Raw genomic sequence first — 20,095 nt, 5'->3', positions numbered from 1 at the left:
CTGACTTCTATGAGACCAGAAGTAGAATTTTTGCTGATTTTCTGCATTTTCATTGAATAGAGATGAGGGAAGGATCTAAGAGACAAAACCTTGGGAATCTGGTGTCCATGCTGCTTAATACAGAGGTTATGCAATATTAGTGGCTTTCTCTGAGAGTTTACCAGGAGAAGGACAAAGGGATGCTTGTGAGAGGTCTGTGCAGCTCTTTTTGTGTGCCAAACTACAAGGAAGTTATCATGCAGTTAACCATAAATGAAGCAAAATAATTTTATTTGGGTGGTGGAATTCAGCACTGGATAAACTCTCTGTACAGATTTAGGAGTGAAGTAGTCTATAAAGACAGTTTTTATGTTTGATTGCCTTGCTTCACTTTCACATAAATAATCATTTTCTATCTGTTTCCCAGAGTCAGAGTGCAAGACTTGTTAAATTAGGGGTATTGGCAACTTTTTCTCTACTTGTCATCTCATCCTCACCTACTGAATTTGGTGTCCTGTGCCAAAGCCCAGGGCAACACTGTCAAAATTGGTAGCATTTCACCTACCAGCAGGGAAACCAAGAGAGAATTCTTCTTTTTTAATGTTTCTGTTTAAGAGAAGATGTATTGAGCTGGGAATAGGGAAACTCAGGCCATGAGTTCACCTCTTCTCCTGGTTTATTTCTACTCCAGCAAAAATATTTACTGCTGAATGCTGTACATGTTTTTGCTGCTGAATGAATTGGGAGGCTGCATCAGGTCAGGATGCTTCTAGGAGAAATAGTGTGGGAATTTCAGGCTCATTTACACAGGCACTCCACCCCACTGCGCTCAGGTCTTGTCTATCAGGAGGAGAAGCCTGGCACAGTCACAACACCATTTTTCTGTTGTCTGCTTAACATGTATAAAATGTGTCAAATCTCTCTCTAGTAGCAGACTGATAGAAGAACTAAGGACACATTTTAAAATATTTTTTGCTGTTTAAAAAGTTTTAAAAAGGGCAACAGATTTCCCTTTCTAACCCTCAGTGTTCACATGAGTTTACCAGTATTATCTAACAGAAAATGTTCCATGGAAAAATTTTCACCTGTTGTGATGTTAGACAGAAACTGATGTCTGGTGTGCTGGTCACAGATGATTTTTTTGTCACTTTTACTAATGTAAAACTTCCAAGAAGACCTGTCCAACCTTCCTAAATTTCTACACTGGTTGAAAGAATCAACTGGTTAGGGTCTAGAGTCATAACTGGACACCAAAAAACCACATATAAACAAGACAGTGAATAAGTGGGTGCTTTTCTGGAGATAGATGGATAGATAGATGGATAGAAAGATAGATGGATGGGATAGATGCATGAGATAGATAGATAGATAGATAGATAGATAGATAGATAGATAGATAGATGATAGATGGGATAGATAGATGATAGATGGATGGGATAGATAGATAGATAGATAGATAGATAGATAGATAGATAGATAGATAGATAGATAGATATACACAAGGGTTTTAGAGTTTCTGGAGGTAGTGCTGGCATTAAATTGGTGGTGGAAGTGTCCAGAGGTGTCATGTTACTGCAGTTTCCCTTGACACCAGTGGAGCAGCCTGGTAGGAATGGCTGCATGAGTTGTCCCTCCTCCTGCTGGATGTGAATGCAGTGTGGAATGAACAGAGACAAACACAGCTCCTGCAGCCTGGCCAAGAGCTGCCCATTTGGGTCATCTGCAGTTCTGCTAGAAGCACTGACAATACCTGTATGACTTGTATGTGTAAAGCAATTGTAATTCATCTTTGCCTGTGTTTTTTTCTTTCCAGGTGATCCCCCAGCCCATCAGGGCTCTGTTACTCTCATAAAGTTAGCACAGCCCTTTCCTTGCAGCTGAATGGGCTGCCTTGCTTTGCTCAGAGCAATAACCCTTCTCTCCTCTGTCTCCACCGCAGAGGGAGCACGCTTTCCCTGGGCAGCAGCAGTGCAGGGGCTGCTGCAGGACATGCAAGGGGCAGAGGCAGCGCTGCCAAGGCTTCCCTGCCACGCTTTCCCCAGCGCAGCATGACCACGGATTGCAGCGGGGTAAGGGCGGCACGGCTGGCACCAAGCAGGGGCACTGCGCTGGATCTGCCCTGGGAGATTGGTTTGCAACACAGCGAGGATGAGCCTGACAGAGAAAGTCTGATTTCTGCCTCACTTCTGCTGTGGAGATCCCTGCCAGGGCACAGCTCCTCGTGCTCTTATCAGTGACGTGGTTTTTGGTTTGGCAGGCGTTTCTCTTTTGCCTAAAAATTGCTGTGGATGTCCAGCATTAGATAATGAGTTACAGATTCTGAACTAGGAGGCACAAGGGATAGGAATAAGCATTTTTTTGGCACTTTGGAGCCTTGAGTAAGTGCTGTAAAATAAGGATGTGACTTTCAAGCACGCACAATCTAGCATTCTCCCACTGACTTCTAAGGGGAATTTTGCAATTCCAGCACTTACAGAAAATCAGGCCAAACTGATTTTAGTTTTTTCTGGGTTTGGACACTGGGCTCTGCAAAAATTGTTCCATAACACAAAATGTGTGAAAAACATGTTATCAGAACAATTCCTCTCATGTGCTGTTAGGCCTCTTGGGGGGTATTTACCATTAAAGTTTGGAAAAAAAGGTAGATGAGTCAGAGCCCTGTTGAACACATCAATTTTCTTTCTGACTTCCAGATACTTGGTCTAATATGTTGTCTTTCCTAATAAAAAAAATAAGTTAGTGTATATGAAGAGAAGTTTTGGGAGCTGTAAATAAATGAATACTTGTTTTATTGATGTTCTTGTCGGCACATAGACTGACTTGTTTTCAAGTGCATTAGATTTGTTTGAAAAATCCATTTAATTTAGATGGAGTTATGTTATTAGCTTTTCTTTTACAGGTAGGCAAGAGGTCATAATGATATCAAGGATATTGGCATTATTTAAGGGGTTTTACTGGCATAATCAGTTCAAGTGCATTTGGTTTTACCCTGGCTGAAATCATTATGCTAGTACAAAACCCATAGGTTTTGTCTTTTTTTCTCTTTTTTTTTTTTTTTTCTGATTTCTGAGCTGAGTGAGCTTCTAATAGATTTGAGTGCTTCTTTTCCCTGATACTTTACTCAGATTCTTCAGCTGCAAACTCAGAATGTAAGCAAGAATTGCATCTTCGTGCTAATTTTATGCATCATCAGGGCTAAGCAAAGCAGATTAGACTGGAATCTAAATATATTCAGAAATGGACTGGATGTTAAAGGAACTTTGGGGTTCTGGAATCTAATAGAAATTATGCTTTTATAAACTAATAGTGAATAAACTTAGATTTTGTATTTATGGCTTGTGCATTTTTCCTCTTGGGCAGGACACAGGCTTGGAAAACGACATGATTATTCCAGCAAGTGAAAGTGTACCTGAAGATTTAGTAAAGAAGAACTGCAGGAAACCTTCTGGAACACCTTCCATTGCAGTTTCTAGGATATCTTTGTCATCAGGCAAGTATTAAGTATTTTTATTCTTTCTGGCAGCCTTTATTATCAGAGGATTATGCCTATTCTTGTGACCCTGCTCCTTTTGTTCTTAAAACACGTTGAAAGACCAAATGTTAGTTTCGTAAACTTGCTCATTCTGAAAACACTTCCCTTTTACTAATCAAGTTCATACCCCTTCACAAGTTTTACATTAAAAAATGGGAATCTTTACCCCAGAAACATTGGTACAATGATATTATTAGGTAAATCACATTCTCTTAGAGTTGTTACAAGATTTAATTCACAAATGCACATTGTTCAATCATTCTCTTCGTGCTCCCCTGTTTGAAATACTACCTGTATATAATATCACTCTGCTGCTGCCATTACATTTCACACCCACCCCAGAAGCAAATTTGGGAAACAATGTTTGGTCAGAGAACAAGCCTCTCACAGACTTCTTATCTGTTAATTTTTATATGTGATGCTCTGAACAAGTCAATCCATCTGTAATTTCATTGGAGGAAGGGCTCACACAGGAAGGTGCTGTCACAGCCACTTTGCAGTAGTGGATGGAGATCCTTCCTCTGTTTCCTCTCTGAAATTGGAGGCAGGAGCATCCTGCACTCTTCTGCTTCCCCCAGGCACTCAGCTCCCTGCAGGGCTGATGGAGTGGGTTTGGGCTTACAGCCTTCTCTCTGAAACACAGCAGGGCTCACTCTGTTGTAGCTTGATTTGGCCCCAAGCAGAAACCCAGAGGTGTATCCCACAGAGCTAATCCAAGGAGGCAATGTTCTTTACCTCAGACATTTCAGCTTGAAAGTGTCAGAGTTTCCTGGAGAATATTGTTCAGTGCAACTCCAGGCAGAGATGTTACAGATGGCTACTTATTTAGGAAGCAAAATTTCTCCTGTTCCTGCTACCTTACAAAATAAAAGCTTTCCTGGTAGGTAAGAACTGACCTCATGTTACCAAAGCAGGTGGATGCTGAGCAAAACTGTAGGAAACTTGGGAATAGGCCTCAGACTCTGCATTTGTCTCTTTGGCAAAACTCAAAGGACATTAAGCTCAGGAGGGTGTCCTTTCCTGCCACATCAGCTGTAGAGCTGGTAGATGAACAGTTAAAAACCTTTCCGATTCCTACTCGCAGGATCTAAAAGTACTCTCTTCTCCCTCTTCTCTTTCTAAATATATTGAAACAGTCACACAAAAGACTTGTATGGGGAGGACTAGGAGGCCTTGGAGAAAGATTTTCTATATCTTATCCTATAGGGTGGATGAGAGACCTGTAGCACTGAGAGAAACTGCTAGAGCTCTTGAGACTATTTGTTTCCTCCTAATTTCTGCACCAGGAACACTGTTAATGACAGAAGCACTTTCTACATCCATCTGTACCCCCAGCTGTTTGATTCTGATGCAGATGCTGGGGAGATTGTAGTGGTGGTGGTGGTAGATGTGACAATCATTGTGAACACTTGGACAGTGAGTGTTGCAACATTCCAGGCTAGCAGGCCTACCAGAGAAAGTCAAAATCTTGATGATCTATGGTATCATCCACAGAAGACATTCAGAGTAGATAAATAAATAGTAAAATTATTGCCCAGAAGGCTGAGCACCACCAGAAAGCAGATTTCTTTCTCCATTTATCATAGTGATGTTCAGTTGCCATAGATTTGACAGATAATTAAAATATTGTTTTAATTTTTTTTTTTGTTAAAAAAACATTGGTGTTGGGAGAATACTTGTATGGAAGATAAAATGGAATATTTCTGTACAAACTATAGTAAACATTTAAATTGCTTTTGTTTCCCAGACCGTAGCAGATCTGAGATAGATTTGAGTGAATCTTTCTCTGAAGGAAATGAAGATACCCTGAGCATAAGAAGCAAATCTGTACCTAGTGCCTTAGATCAGGAATTGGTGAGTTATAAATATGTAAATGTTCATCTGGTGGAAATTCTGTTTGTTTGGACCAATAAAATCTAGACTATGTGTATCTACATAAAATATGGGAAAGGCAAGACATTCTTTCAGGGATATTTAATGAGTTTTTTAATAGTGTCATCTTCTGAGCATGTTTGCTGTAGAGTGATTTCAATGAATAGTCATGGTTCCAATTTGTTGTTAATTTGCTGGGTGTTTAAGTTCACAGATGAAAGAAACCTAGCCTGAAAATAAATTCCAGGCACTAAATTGCACATGCTCTAGAATTCTGTTAATTCATATTTGCATAAGTTTTAATTTTGATGCTGAGAAAGTTCATAGTTTAAGGGCTTTAATCTTTGTCTAGTTTGGTTTTCTACTTATCTGTATTTCTAGCAGGAAGACACAACTTTCTCTTCTAGCAATGTTGCTTACCTCATGTTCCTGTTGACTTCCATACATCTCCATGTCTTTTCTTGTGTATTCTATGGACTGCTTTTCCTGAAGTGATTCACAACTTCCATCTCCTCTGATGCACATATCCAACACAGGCAATCTGCAGATGTGCAGCAATGCTATAAAAGAACATCCAAGCTTATTAAATATGCATGGGGGGGAAGTTATTTAAATAACCCTTCATCTAATCACAGTTTATTCTAAAGTTTCCAAATGTGTGCTGGTAGCTTGTGCATTTTGCCTGTTGTCATAGTCCCACCCTTCTATCTGCTCTTTCCAGAAGAGCATTGGCCATGGCAGATGTCTCCCCTTCCTGTGGTGTTGAAATTTGAGCCTTGATGGAAAAGCATGTGTTGGGATTTCCATCTTTTCTTGGATAAGTAGCAGTCAGAGAATGTGCCTGCAACATTGCTTTGGGTTGATCTTTGAGGAATTAACAAAAGACCTTCCTGTGTGTCAGGTGTTGGTGGAAGAAAAACTTCAAAAATAAGTGGTTTATTTTTAAATTGTCATAAGGAAAAATAATGCATTCTTTTTTAAGAAGCTGGAAAATAATGCAGAAGAAAAGCACAAAATTAAAAAATGCAGACTTTTTATATTTCTTTATGTCTGTTCTCTGCTCTAATTGAGTTACAACTTAGATATTTCTCTGAGGCAGCTGCCAGAGATGACAAATCCAGAGAAAACTCAAAGAACTCCCTTCTCTGAATTTTCTCTTCTTAACCAGAGATTTTGTTTTGTATTTCTTTCTTGCTGACTCTGAATGAAATTTCAGATTGCATCTCTGCAACTCTGTAGCTTCTTTGCTAGCACAGGAGACTTCTCTTGTGGCATAAACTTGATTTAGCTGCTCTGAGATCTGATGCTAATTCTCCTTTAAAATTCCTTCATAACAGGAGTCACAGATCTCTGATTTTACCCATATCCTCACTTTCTCTGCCTTATGAAATGAACTGATTGCATTCATCAGCTTTTGTGTTACCATATTCATTTAGGGTAGTTTGTCTCACAGGAGTCCTTCAGAGTCTTGTCCCATATTCATTATGGATGCAGTGGTTTGAGGTAAAAGCTGTACACCAGCTGGAATTTATTTGATATTTGCATGTAAGAGACAAAAGGAAAAGTATCTGATGATGGTAACAACATCTCCTGCAGCCTGAGAAAAGCTGGAGTTTCACCTCCTTTTCTTCTAGCTGAGGTCCTTCAATCTCATTCCTGGGTGAGGGAGCTGACAGCAGTGGTATGGGAGACGTCACATGTCAATAGGATATGCAGATTTCTGGAATTTATCAGCTGAAAGCATGGGAAAAAGCTTTTAGTCACTTTTCTCCCACCTTTGTCAGGGAAACCCATTATCCATACAGAGAAATCAGCAGGAAAATTGAATGGATATTTTGCTTCTCTGACTTAGTATTGCTTTTGATAATGAAAAGGGACAAGTCCCAAAACCTACATGGTGTGGCACAGATTTATCAAGGAGCATGGGGAACCAGCTAAATCCAGTGTTGTGTTCAAATGTGAGCACCTTTTCTAGAGAGGTGTGTGTAGAATTCCTGACCAAGTAGTGTTCATTTCATGCTCAGCTGCTTTTTTTAGGAGTAATTGGATGATGTGCACTTTATAGCCCCCACTGGAGACCATGAGATTAATATCCTGCTAGCTCCTACTTTAAAAAGCTAATAACAGCAACCAATTACATAGTTGCAATTCTGTAACAACTCCTGAGAAATCTAATGGTTGTGGTGCAATATGAATTAAGAGAGTAAGTTAAATATTAACCTTTCTTTTTAAGTTTTAGATTTCTTCTTGCAGGCAAAAATTCAGCAGTTGTTAGGACTCCGTGAAGCAATGTTAGAATTTGAGTGTCTACACCTGAAACATCCAAATCTGAAAATGTTGCCTTACTTTTCCCCCCCTCTTTAATTATTTTGCAGTAAAAATGTAGCATTGTTTATTCTCAAGTTCACTGATATGCATATAAGAGTGTAAAGAGTTTTTCATGTATAGAATTTCATCTTCCTGTTCCATAGGCAAGTAAGAAAATTGTATTCTTGTCCCAAATTTAGAACTAGACTACATCACCTGACATCTGATCTTAATGAGGGGAATAGAAATTACAGGTGGAGTGGTTTGTTGGGCTTTTTTGTTTGTTTCATTTCAGGTTTTTGGGAGATTTTACTTTTGAATGATTCAGCTGTCTTTCTGAAATAGTTTGCTCTGTTGTGCCTAGGTCTCCAAGGGTTTCTCCTTTCATTTAGTATAAGGTATCTATTACTTCCTTTTTTTTTTTCCTGTGGGGTACTAACAGTGCCCCACAACACTGTGGGGCACTGTTAGAAAGATAAGAGACCAGCAGAGCAATCTCATGGTAAGAACATGAAAATTGTTTTCTTCAGTATGTAAATTTCGGTGATAGCTTGTTCTGATTTCCCTCTGCTCAATATTATATGTGCAGCAACAATTGAAAACCAGTAACAGAAAATCACTTTTAGGTGGTTTCATATCAGTTCAGTCACTGGAGCAAAGGAGAAAAGCCACTTTTAGGTAAAATATGGCAAATGTGCTACAAGTTTTTAAATGTAAATTGTGAATTCAACTCTCCAGCAGCATTTCTCCCTGCTCTGTTTTTGCTGATTAGCACAGAAGTCTTTGAGACTCCTGAATTTGAATACAGTATTTCTTTGTTTAGTTTCAAAGAGTGAAAGCAACTGAGCAATAGAGAATGAGGTGGGTTAAAAGGTGAGGTTTTTATAGCTGCAAAGCAGGTATAAGGAACTTGAAAATCTGACTTCCATTAAAATTAAAAACAAAGTCTTTCAAAATATGCCTGCCATAAGGCTTAGGGAAACACTGAGATTTCCAAGCTCTGCCTAATTGGATTATAATTGTCTACTGGCATTTTTTCCTGTTATTTTGAGTAAAGTTAAGAGTCCCATTAGGACCATCAATCACATCTAAAGATTTAGTTTAGATTTTACTTCATTGCTGTGTTTAAATGAAGAATTTTTTTTTCTGTATATAGGTTAAAGGTGCTAAACTTCAGTCTTGCTTATTAAAACTCAAGCATATATATGAAGCTCTGCGATTACTGATTTTCCACCTTTTTATTATTAATACAATACAGAAATTTAATTACTTTTTAAAATGCTTATGAACTGGCTTTGATATAAGACATGAAGTGTATGTGTGAAGATTTTCAGTGCTTAAACAATTGAATCCTGAAACTACAGCTGTCTCTTCTATGCTCTGTATCTGTGCCAAGATGTGGAAAATGAGAAACAAAATTCCTTTAGAGAACAGAATTTGAGTGCATCCAGCACCATCTTCCTAAAGTGGAAAACTTGTGAACCAAAATTAAGTGACAGAGGTTGACAAAATACAGTGCAGAACATAACAACTAAAACGCCTGTTTGTCATTTAGGGCTATCTGGATGAAACAGAAGAAGATATTGATGACATAGTGGCCTCTTGTTATCCAAGAAAGCATGAACATATGACAAGTGGATTATCAACAGTAAGATCTTGGGTAGAAAACATGCATTGTCCTTCCACAAAAGACCATATTTCCTCCAGAAAGGAATTTTTTTCATATCACTTATCACATTCATCTTTCATTCTGCACTTGAGGAGCATCTTCTAACATTCAGGCAGACTTTCTATTATATTATTAACGCTACTCAAAGCTAAAATGCTGTTCTCTGCAGGGCATGGAAAGACAAAACTATTTTGCATACTTATTAGCAGACTTCCTCATATGCTGGGGTTATTATCCAGTTTACATGTGGAGAAGGCAAGCCTGAGGGGTTTGCAGTGTGTGACTGCTCAGCTTTGCAGAGGAGCACTTGATCTTAATTAAATTGAAACAAAGAGAGCAAGACTGTGAGGGAGGGGGTTCCTTCTCAAACTACTCTCTGATTTTTTAGGTTCTTGGGACACAAACATTTGTCTGTGTGTTTGCCCACATCTCACTTCCATGGAATCATTGTCCATCCCCCAGCTCAGTTTCTCTCATTCTTCATGGCATGATTGCTACCCACATCTGGAAAATATTTCCCTTTACTGCAGGGGAGAGGTTCTTGGGGATTGGGTTGGTGAAAATGAAGGGGTAGCTGCACCTGATGGTAGCAACAAAATTGGCATAAGAAGGTTCTGCTGCTCATTATGCAGTCTGTTATTCACTGGGAAAGAAAATAGATAATAAAAGCAGCCTTTAGCCTGTCTAGTTTATTACTATCTGCTGTGTACTTCATTTTTGGGATCTGTGGGCAACTGATAATATCTTCAGAGAGTCCTCTCTGGCCACTCTTCTTTATGGTTTGTGTGTAATAGCTTTGGACTGCACAAAGCTGCAACAAACTCTATGTAGAGTGTGTGAGTGCTGAAGAGGATGAAGAAAGATGAGTCTGAATAACAAAAGAGAGGAGAAAATTAGGTCTATGACAATAACCAAAGAACTGTCTTTTCTAGACCTGCACCCCCATTAGTCTCTGTGCAAGCAAGGCCAAGGGAATCCCCAGTGAAGCTCTTGACCCAAAGAAATGGAGTTGGCTGAACTTGAGCTTGGCTCTCACAGGGAGGAGAAAGGGCTGAGAATATTAACATCACAGAGCATTTTGAAGTTTTAGATCTGGCCATGTCAGACTACTTTTCCCTCTGATTTTTGTAGTTCACAGAAGCAGACACAGCAGAGAGTGCAGCTTGCACCAGGTCAGACCTGAGCACCTGTAGCCTGTGCACACTGGGCTAATTACACCCACTTAGCCCAGGCTGGCAGTAACTCACAGCCTCCAATGCTTGCTGGTCCCAGGGATTTTATAGACAGAATAATTTTCATTTCCTCTGAATATTGATAGGAGATTGCAGGGGCTTAAGTGTTTTCTCTGTTAGGCCACTAATTAAGGAGCTGCATTTAGAGATCCTTCCCTCTGTGCTTCAGGCAGCATTCTGTCCATGTGTTGGGTTTTGGCCTTTGCTGTAGACTTCCCTCTGACCTTTCTCTTAAGCAAAGTGCAGCTTTTCCAGGGCTGTAGGTTTGAGACAATCTCACATCTCAATGCTCCCATTTCTCTTATTCACCATGACATGTTTTTTAATGTCACTGCATGCAATGTTAATGGCAAAGTTGTGAATGGCCAGCTGCTTCTCCCTGCAAGAGAAGGGCAATTTTACAGGTTCATTTCTTTATTCCCCTTAAGTGTGTTGCTAACATTTCCCCATCGTATTTTTACCTTCACTTTGATTGTTTTAAGCCTTTGAGCCTCCTTGCACAGTATGTTTTTTATCCTGTGCTATCAAATGACTATTAACTATTAAGTCACATTGAAATAATGTTATTAATGAACAGTAGACTCATAACTGTATGATTTGTTTTCTCTCCTCTCCTCTCCTCTCCTCTCCTCTCCTCTCCTCTCCTCTCCTCTCCTCTCCTCTCCTCTCCTCTCCTCTCCTCTCCTCTCCTCTCCTCTCCTCTCCTCTCCTCTCCTCTCCTCTCCTCTCCTCTCCTCTCCTCTCCTCTCCTCTCCTCTCCTCTCCTCTCCTCTCCTCTCCTCTCCTCTCCTCTCCTCTCCTCTCCTCTCCTCTCCTCTCCTCCCCTCTCCTCTCCTCCCCTCCCCTCCCCTCCCCTCCCCTCCCCTCCCCTCCCCTCCCCTCCCCTCCCCTCCCCTCCCCTCCCCTCCCCTCCCCTCCCCTCCCCTCCCCTCCCCTCCCCTCCCCTCCCCTCCCCTCCCCTCCCCTTCCCTTCCCTTCCCTTCCCTTCCCTTCCCTTCCCTTCCCTTCCCTTCCCTTCCCTTCCCTTCCCTTCCCTTCCCTTCCCTTCCCTTCCCTTCCCTTCCCTTCCCTTCCCTTCCCTTCCCTTCCCTTCCCTTCCCTTCCCTTCCCTTCCCTTCCCTTCCCTCCCCTTCCCTCCCCTTCCCTCCCCTTCCCTCCCCTTCCCCTTCCCCTTCCCCTTCCCCTTCCCCTTCCCCTTCCCCTTCCCCTCTCCCTCTCCCTCTCCCTCTCCCTCTCCCTCTCCCTCTCCCTCTCCCTCTCCCTCTCCCTCTCCCTCCTTTCCCTCTCCCTTTTCCTCCTTTCCCTTTTCCTTTTCTTTTTTCTTTCCATTTTGTTTCTTTTAGTTTCTTTTCTTTCTTGAATTTGAAATAAGTATGGCTAGTCTTACAATGAATATTTGGGGAAAAGAAAGAAATATCACAAAGGATAAAAGACGCTTGAAATCTACCTGCAACACAAATGAGCAAAAATGGAAATGGAAAGTAACATTGAAGAGAAACTGTATCTCAGTGTCAGTCTTTTATTTTGTGTTTTCCCAATGCTATTGCATGAACTGTGAGCTTAGTTTTCTCTTCATCCTTCATCCTCCACATATTTATGTGGTGCTGTCAAAACCCACCACATCAGTGAGACTAAAATGTTCCACTGCTTTACTGCAGCAATAAGATATGATGCAAAACAAATATAATTCTTAGTGAGGTATGAAAATGAGACTCTGTGTCCTTCATATGTTGTTTGCTACTTACTAAACATGAATATGAATATTTTTCTTTGGGATTTTACATTTAGTGTATGCAATGTCCAGTGTAAATTCTACAGAACAGAGTCCAGGAGTAGGGGGCAAAAAGTGAAGTTTATCAACATTTACTAAATTTGTATACTTTTCTTCATGGTTGGCAAGCAATTCAGAAATTGTGTTTGCATAAGTTCAAGGGTCAGGTGCCATCTATTTGTTTCAGACCTTCTATCATGGCTTTTTTTTTTTAACCCCAGCCATTTATCCCTTCCTGCCTGCTTACATAAAGATTGAGGAAAAAAGTATTTAGATTAGAGAGAGAAGCGTTTGGAGTAGGAAACCTCATCCACCTCCTTGTATTGGTATAACCTTGGGGTTTTATCTGAAGTGGGCATACAAATCATTGCAGGATAATTTATACATTTTTTAGCACATACTGGACTGGTTAAGTTCCCTAACAGTGTAAAAGGATATTTTTATGTATTTTAGAGGTGGAAATGTATAAATGGTAAAGGCTGGAATTTAGCTCAAGACATGTTAGAAATTGGAGGAAATGTGTCCCATTGATTGGTATGTGTTGATAATTCTCCAGTAATTTTAACCAGTCCAGTTAATGGAATTTCAGACAATTATAAAAATGATTAAAAGGACAAGCATTTTTCTTTATTTTTTTTTCTTAATTAAGGATAAAGCCAGCCAGCATAAATATATCAAAACCATTTTTTCCTGTTTATTTTTCCTACATGGGATATAAAATTAAATGCATGGGTAATAATTGCTTATGTAAATAACACTTTTTCCTGTCTGTTGTTGTTTATAACACTGACACAGAACTGTTTATCCCTCGAGCCTCCTGTGCTGCAGGGGCCTTAGGCAGGGTGCTTGGAGAGCTGGGTTTTGTCACAAACCAATTCCTTCTCTGTGGCCCTTTCCCTGGACTGTGCTCTTCCCTGCAGCTGGCAGGGAAGGAGATAGATCAAGACACAGTTCATGAGATCCTGATCTGGCAAGCAATCTGATAATGAATTACCATTTTTTTTCCCCAGAGAGTGACATGTTTCAACATTTTAGTGCAATTGTCATCTATTCTTACAAACTCCAGAGAAACTGCCCCTTCTTACAAAGGCACTGATGCTGCAAATAGAGGAATGCTTGGCTTTTGACTGGCTTCAGGGAGGAGTGACATGCACATGGACATGTGAATGAGAACAAATCCAATGTAATCCAGTATGAATCCAAACCTGCTGAGCTACTGTTCTAAAATATAACTTGTTTATTTTGATACAGAGATGACCTCATTTCTATCTAATTACTTTGAGGCATGCATCCTTCAATACTTGAAGTGTCTGGAGAACACAGCATTTCTCTGATTTGGTGACACCTTTTTCTTTCTTTCTTTCTCACTCTGGCTTTGCAATACAAACTTCCTTTACCTTTCTGTATAGATAAAGATTTCTCACTGCACTTACTCTTTCTTGTTGCAGCCGTTTAATGTTCTTTTCTCTTGATCTTTTGCACTGCCTTCTTTAAAGAACTCCCCAGAAGGTTCTGACAGAAAATGGACATATTTAAATGTTCCCGAAGCAGATGGTGATACTGTGAGTTCTCCTGAATCCTCTGCCCTAGATTACTTTTAAGGTTTCTCTCTCCTTTCTCCCTTTTTGTTGAAGGATGTACCTGGGTGTCTTGCAAGGTTCCTGTGTGTCAGAATTTAGGTGGTTGTATGTGTTTTGGAGCAATCTTGTTCAATGACTCAAAAGGAAATGCACACCAGATTTCTCAAATGTTTTTGAGAAAGTGTGGATATTTCTCCAGTTTTCTTTAAAAATATTCAGTTCTTTCCTAATTGTAAACATTTGAAAGAGGGAATCCTCATAGCAGTACACTGCATTTTATGACTGTGAAGGAACAGGGATTGAGTATTGATATATTATGCTGTAGAAGAAAAAATGGTGGTATTATTATTTTTTTTTAATTTACAAAATATGCAGAAATGGGGTGGGGGTTGAATTTTGCTCCTTCTTTTAGAATTGTTAATGAGAGACAGGTGCCACTTTAAATAAATATGGTTTTATGCTATCTCCATTATGGGAAGCATCCCTGTAAGTTTTCCTAAGGGCTCTGTCAGCAGTTGTCTTATGAGACGCAGTAAAAATGAGGTGACCAGTTGGCCAGAGAAGTATTTTTACTTCTTTTAAAGGAAGACTTTTAAATTATTTTTTTTCTGTTTGGAACTTACATAAGCTTAAAATTCATGTAGCCTGTCTGCTCTTCAGTCCATATATTAATTAAAAGGTGGTAATTTGGATTCAGTCATTTATAAATAGGTTTCAGTCTTGCATGGAAAAACATCTGTCTAGACATTTAAACTACTATTAACTACAGTTCTTATTCCCTTCATATCAAATCATGGCAATTCTATTCTATGATATATCTGTTTCCATAGCAAGTCCTAAAAAGTGTGACAATATTGACAGGCTGTAGCTTTATGAAAAAAAACAAACAAAAAACAAACAAACAAAAAAAAAAAAAAAAAAAACCAAAAAAAAAACCAAAACAAAACAAACCAAAAGCAGATAGATTTTGGGAAAGAGTAAAGTGTTTCAGCCTCTGAGCCCTTTTTCTGTTCCCCTCCAGACGAGCATAAACAGCATGGTGAGTGTTTACAGTGAAACAGGTGACTATGGCAACGTGAAGGTCAGCGGGGAAATCCTCCTCAATATCAGCTACATCTACAAAACAGGAGCCCTCAACATCCTGGTGAGGAGCTGCAGGAACCTGGCCATTGCAGACGAGAGGAAGCAAAGGACCGACCCGTAAGCACTGAGAATTTCCTTCAGCTCTGCTGGGGTGTCCCCAGCACATCCCACCCTGGATGTAACCAGGGCTTGGCATTCAAGCCTGGGAATTCACAGCATCCAGTTGGTACAAGCAGCATTTTGGTTTGGGTTCCCTGTGGGAAGGGCATCTCCTGTGTGCTTCTTAAGGCAACATGTACCCTTTCTGGGGAAACAGTAAGATTATTTAAATTACCAACCTATTTGATACTAAAAGGGAAAAAAAAGTATGAAGGAATAGACAGGCAGCATCGAGTTTCTTTTACTTCCATAATCAAATCTGAAGTATATGAGAGGAGTGATGTTCTGGAGGCAAGGATTAATGGAAATGACTTTGTTTTCATGGGCCCATACTCTCACTTTGCAAGTCCCACGTTTTCTGAGTTTTTCATCATAGTTTTCAGTATAATATGTAAACTCTCTCATCAGAAAGTAACGATCAGTATCTCTAATCATGGTTAATCTATGGTATATAAATTATGAAGTTTTTAATTCTCTTGTATTTTTAATGTTTATTTTGTCATGTGACCAGTTGGTAATCATATATGACAAAAGAGAAATTGTTAGGAAAGCTTTTTGTTTTATTTGAACATATTTGAAATATGTTGCATTTCAGAGAATAAACAAATTAATTTAGCTCTGCCTTTTGTTATTCTGATCTTATCTGACTTACACCACTATGTTTGTAGGTAAGGGCCATACATCTCCATGTTTTCCATATTCTCTGTTATGTGTTTACACTCTTTATACTGCAAAAATTAATTTCCTCATATGTGTTGCTGATGCAGCAATGTCAGGCCTTTGCCCACACTGGTCATTTTATTTTCCCTGCTAACCCTTTGCTCCTTGCTCTGCAGATATGTCAAAGCCTACCTTCTGCCTGATAAGTCCCGCCAAAGTAAGCGCAAGACCAAAATTAAAAGTAACAGCACCAACCCAGAATTTAATGAGATACTGAAGGTGAGAAGAGTCTCTCTCAGGCTCTGATGAATGTTTCACTTGTGCTCACAGGTATTTTCCATATGTGTTCCAGTACAGGGATTAGAACTTGGGAGAAATGCCTCAAAAGGGAAGGTGTTTAAGCAAAAGCATCTAGCAAACCTATGAGTTGCAAATTGTGGCTTTCAGCATTAGGGAAGTGGTTTTGTTTGGTTCTCTCCTTTACGGTTAAAAATTCCATTAGTTTCCATAGATCTCTTTCAAAACTGTTGATTTTCCCATCTAGTCTGAGCTTAGAGTTGTTAAAAGCACCTTAAAGATTTTATATGCCTGATGCTGAAACAAAGCTAGATTAGAACTTCCTGTCTAACTGATTTAGAAGAAAAAATAAAATTTTGCAGTTAGATCTGAATTCTTCTGGGAGGTTTAACTTATTTCTAAAGCAGAACTAACTTTGATGAGAAAATGTTAGCATCTGCTTCACTATTTGTCTTCTTAAAAACCTGTGGTGAAGTTCATTTTTTGTTGCAATGGGCTGGATGTGTTTGAGGACACAGTGCCCACAGCTCTCTCTTTCCTTGCCCTTTACCCACCCCCACCAGGGAGGCTGAACTCTTCTGAGCCCCTCACAGGCTGCTTATTCACCTCCTTGCCTCTGTGGTGCAGGTGGGAATGGGGGGTTGCTGCCCCTTCACTGCCTCTCTGGCATCTTGACCTCAAGGCTCCTGATGATTCCCTTTTCTACAAACTGAAAGGAGTTACCCAGCAGGCTACCATGAAACCAGAAACTCCTTTTAGTTTCTCCTGATTTTTTTTGGTTTTTTTTTTTTTTTTTTTAATTTCAGCTACATTTTAAATAAGTTTCTTATAATAGCAGCAAATAGATGTTCCCTGGCTGGTGGACTTGGCTTAGCCTGGCTACAAAACCATTTTGCAGGCGCACACACTCGGTCTGCTTGCCAAGGGAGAGACTTTTTATAGCCTCATTTTTAAATGGTATAGAGTAAAATTAAGGCTTGCCTGAACTGGGAAAAAATAGGCTTTATTTATCAAGTAATATAGCACTAAACATAATTGCTTCTAGGACATAGAATTTTCTCAAAAATACTGATTGTAACAAAAGGAGGTTACCTGAAATGTGCGTAGGTAAGGAAGTATTGCTCATCCCAACTGAAAATCCCATTAAAAAAAAGAAAATAAAAAGAATTAAATCTGTCTTGTATCTTCCCCCTTTGACTTTTACTCCATTGTTGCAGAACATGAGGTTTCTCACAGTGGGACAGTTGGCATCTAGGGTTAGGCATTGTAGAGAAATCTGTACATAATTAGCCAACTGACTTGAGATGTTCAGTTTTTGAAGAGTGTTTGTTCATGTCCAGATATTGCTCCTGATGCAAAAATAGGACATCTGGGTTTCTTTAGCTAATACTAGAAGAGTGAGTGTTGGGGAAATAATGGGCTTTTGCTAAAAGTAGAGCGTGCAGAGCCAGAATTCCAGATGTTTATAATTTTCTGTGTATTTGCTAGACTACAATGCTAGTTTTTTAATAGCTTTGGTATATTAATAGCTAGACAAGAGTTTTTTAATAGCTTCCAAACCCAACAAGGGTTACTGATAGGCTCAGTGCATGCCTTGCAGATGCTGCTGTATGTGTTCGCAGAACAATTTTTTGTAAGCTACAAAGAAAAAATTGGAAATGAGAGGTTGCTTTCTGGAAAGCAGTGTTAAGCAGATTCTCTTTAGGGATGAAAGAACCAGTGGGGCTTCTTTTTATCAACCTAGATGTTGATCTGCTTCTTTTACATAAACTTGGAGGGAATTAACTTGTAGGATCATATTTTTAAGCATCATAATTTACTTTATAGTCATAAATACTCAGTAAATAATGCAAAAAAAAAAAAGCCATAATAGTGATAGAATTTATGTATAGATAAATTATCACTGGATGTATACAGCAAAGAAAGATTTCATATTAAAATTATGAGCTTTCTGGCTAGATCAATCTTGCTTGCAAGGAACACAAATCTCTTTCATGCTCCATTTGTTAACTGCTCTGGGCTTGGTGCGACTGAGCTAGAGCCATAAAAGGCTCTGTGGAAAATATTATTTCTGCTTATTCTGAGAGTTTCTTTTTCTCTTTTTCTATTGGTAGTATGTCATCAGTCACTCACAGCTGGAAACCAGGACACTGCAGGTTTCTGTCTGGCACTATGACAGATTTGGACGCAACAGCTTCCTTGGGGAAGTGGAAATTCCATTCGATTCCTGGAACTTTGAAAATCAGGGTGATGAGTGGTTTGTGCTCCAGCCCAAGGTAAGGGTTTCCAGGACTGGTGAAAGTGATGTGAAGCAAATTTAGCAAGAGTTAGTTATTTTTTCCCTTTGGAACTTTTTTTATAAAGCAGGACTTTATAAGTGTCTAATACGACAAAAAAAAAACCCACTTAGTCTTAATTCAGTAAAAGCTTACTGGTTTTAGAGTCTTCATGAAATTTTCACATATGATTGGCTATTTAAAAACAATAACAAAAAAAAAGCTTTTAAATGAACTGTAAGTTCATCCTGTAACAAACTCCAATTAAAAAATGACTTAGTAAGTACATTAATCTTTTAAAATAACACATAAAACAAAGAACTTCCCTACCATTCCCTTTACCCAACCCTTAAGAGGTTATTCAAGAAACAAGCTTTATTTTTTTCAGTTCAAAGTGATTTATACCTTTCAGATGTGACAAAACAACTTCTCATTCACCTTAACTGCAGAGGCACAAGATAAACCAGCAGATTGGTCTGTGAGCAGAGCACGCCCTGCACTCAGAAAAGGGCACGGGGACTTCTGTGCCCAGGGCTCCCCTGCTTTGGCAAAGGGGCTCATTTTTGGAAGAGATTCAAAGAGCTGTTGTAAACTAGAGGATTAAAGGCTTCTCTCTTGCTTGCTCCTGCAGCAGCCATAATCCCCAGGAATTCCAGGGGTTTAGATTGACATTTAAGAAAGTGCATCTTTCTAATTGCAAAAAAATATAAGGTGTGCAGCTAATATTTTCAGGGTTGACTGGATGATTTGGTTTTTCTATGTTCATTAAGTTTAAGGAAATCATATTATCTTTTGGGTTTCAGGAGAGAGTGTTTATTTTTTGCCCTTCTATCAGGTGGGAGATGGATCTGTTTGCTCTGTAATTAATTTCTAGGTAATTTCTTTTAATCCTAATGGGAAAATAACTAAAAGAGTCATGAAGCTCTGCTGCCTAGGAAAATAAATAATGAGGCACTAAGCATTTCAGCCAGTCCAGCTGGAAGGTGGTATCTGATTATTTCCAAACCCATTAAAAATATTTTTAAATTACTTCTTTTACTGTCAAAGAAAGCAAACACAGAATTGGTCTTGTCTGCCTCCTGAGCTGTTACCAGTAATGTTTCTAAACTTAGAACACTGCTAAAGTTTTTGATCAGCAAGGATGATTTTTAAAATAAAATTTAAAAAAATCAATTAGTACTTTTGGAATTAACAAAAAAGAAGCACTAGTTAATATCCATACAAAATACACACTCTTCTCCTGTATGGACTCCTGATAGAGAGACAGGAATGGAGGAATGGCAATCAAACATTTTCTGGGATTTATTACAGTGCTTTGTTTGTTTTATCATGATTCATTTAGCTGCTTCAGTGAAAATGTTGGAGACTTGAAGATGTGTTTCTTCTATGAGCATTGAGAGATCTGTTTTCCAGAGAGTGTGATTAAGTCAGAAAAAGTAGAGAAAATAGTTCTGTGGCTAAAGAGAGGACAGAGTATAGAGTCATGCGGGTTTGAGGGAGAGGCTGATAATTTTTTTCTGACATTAGGACTTACACCATTGATTGTCCACCAGTAGAACTAAATTAAAAAATAACCTTTGATGCCTTTATGGGAAAGTTATCCTAAACTTGCTTAATTTAGGCCATAAGTGAGCTGCCTGACTGGCAAAATGTAGATGTGTAAATTATTCCACAGCCA

General features: G+C 39.2%; 1 protein-coding gene across 1 annotated transcript in view; it reads left to right on the top strand.

Annotated features, from left to right (window-relative positions):
- Positions 1-20,095, top strand: part of SYTL5 (synaptotagmin like 5) — a 50,581-nt gene that overhangs the window by 23,633 nt on the left and 6,853 nt on the right. The window contains exons 6-13 of the mRNA XM_054001920.1: positions 1,919-2,048; positions 3,340-3,469; positions 5,259-5,365; positions 9,246-9,338; positions 13,859-13,924; positions 14,964-15,142; positions 16,021-16,123; positions 18,256-18,417. Coding sequence (XP_053857895.1) covers positions 1,919-2,048; positions 3,340-3,469; positions 5,259-5,365; positions 9,246-9,338; positions 13,859-13,924; positions 14,964-15,142; positions 16,021-16,123; positions 18,256-18,417 — 970 coding nt within the window. The remainder of the gene's footprint in view (positions 1-1,918; positions 2,049-3,339; positions 3,470-5,258; positions 5,366-9,245; positions 9,339-13,858; positions 13,925-14,963; positions 15,143-16,020; positions 16,124-18,255; positions 18,418-20,095) is intronic.

This window comes from Vidua macroura, chromosome 2 (assembly GCF_024509145.1).
Source record: "Vidua macroura isolate BioBank_ID:100142 chromosome 2, ASM2450914v1, whole genome shotgun sequence".
NCBI classification, from domain to species: Eukaryota; Metazoa; Chordata; class Aves; order Passeriformes; family Viduidae; genus Vidua; species Vidua macroura.
The sequence above is the reverse complement of the archived record's forward strand: the minus strand, read 5'-3'. Positions and strand labels throughout refer to the sequence as shown.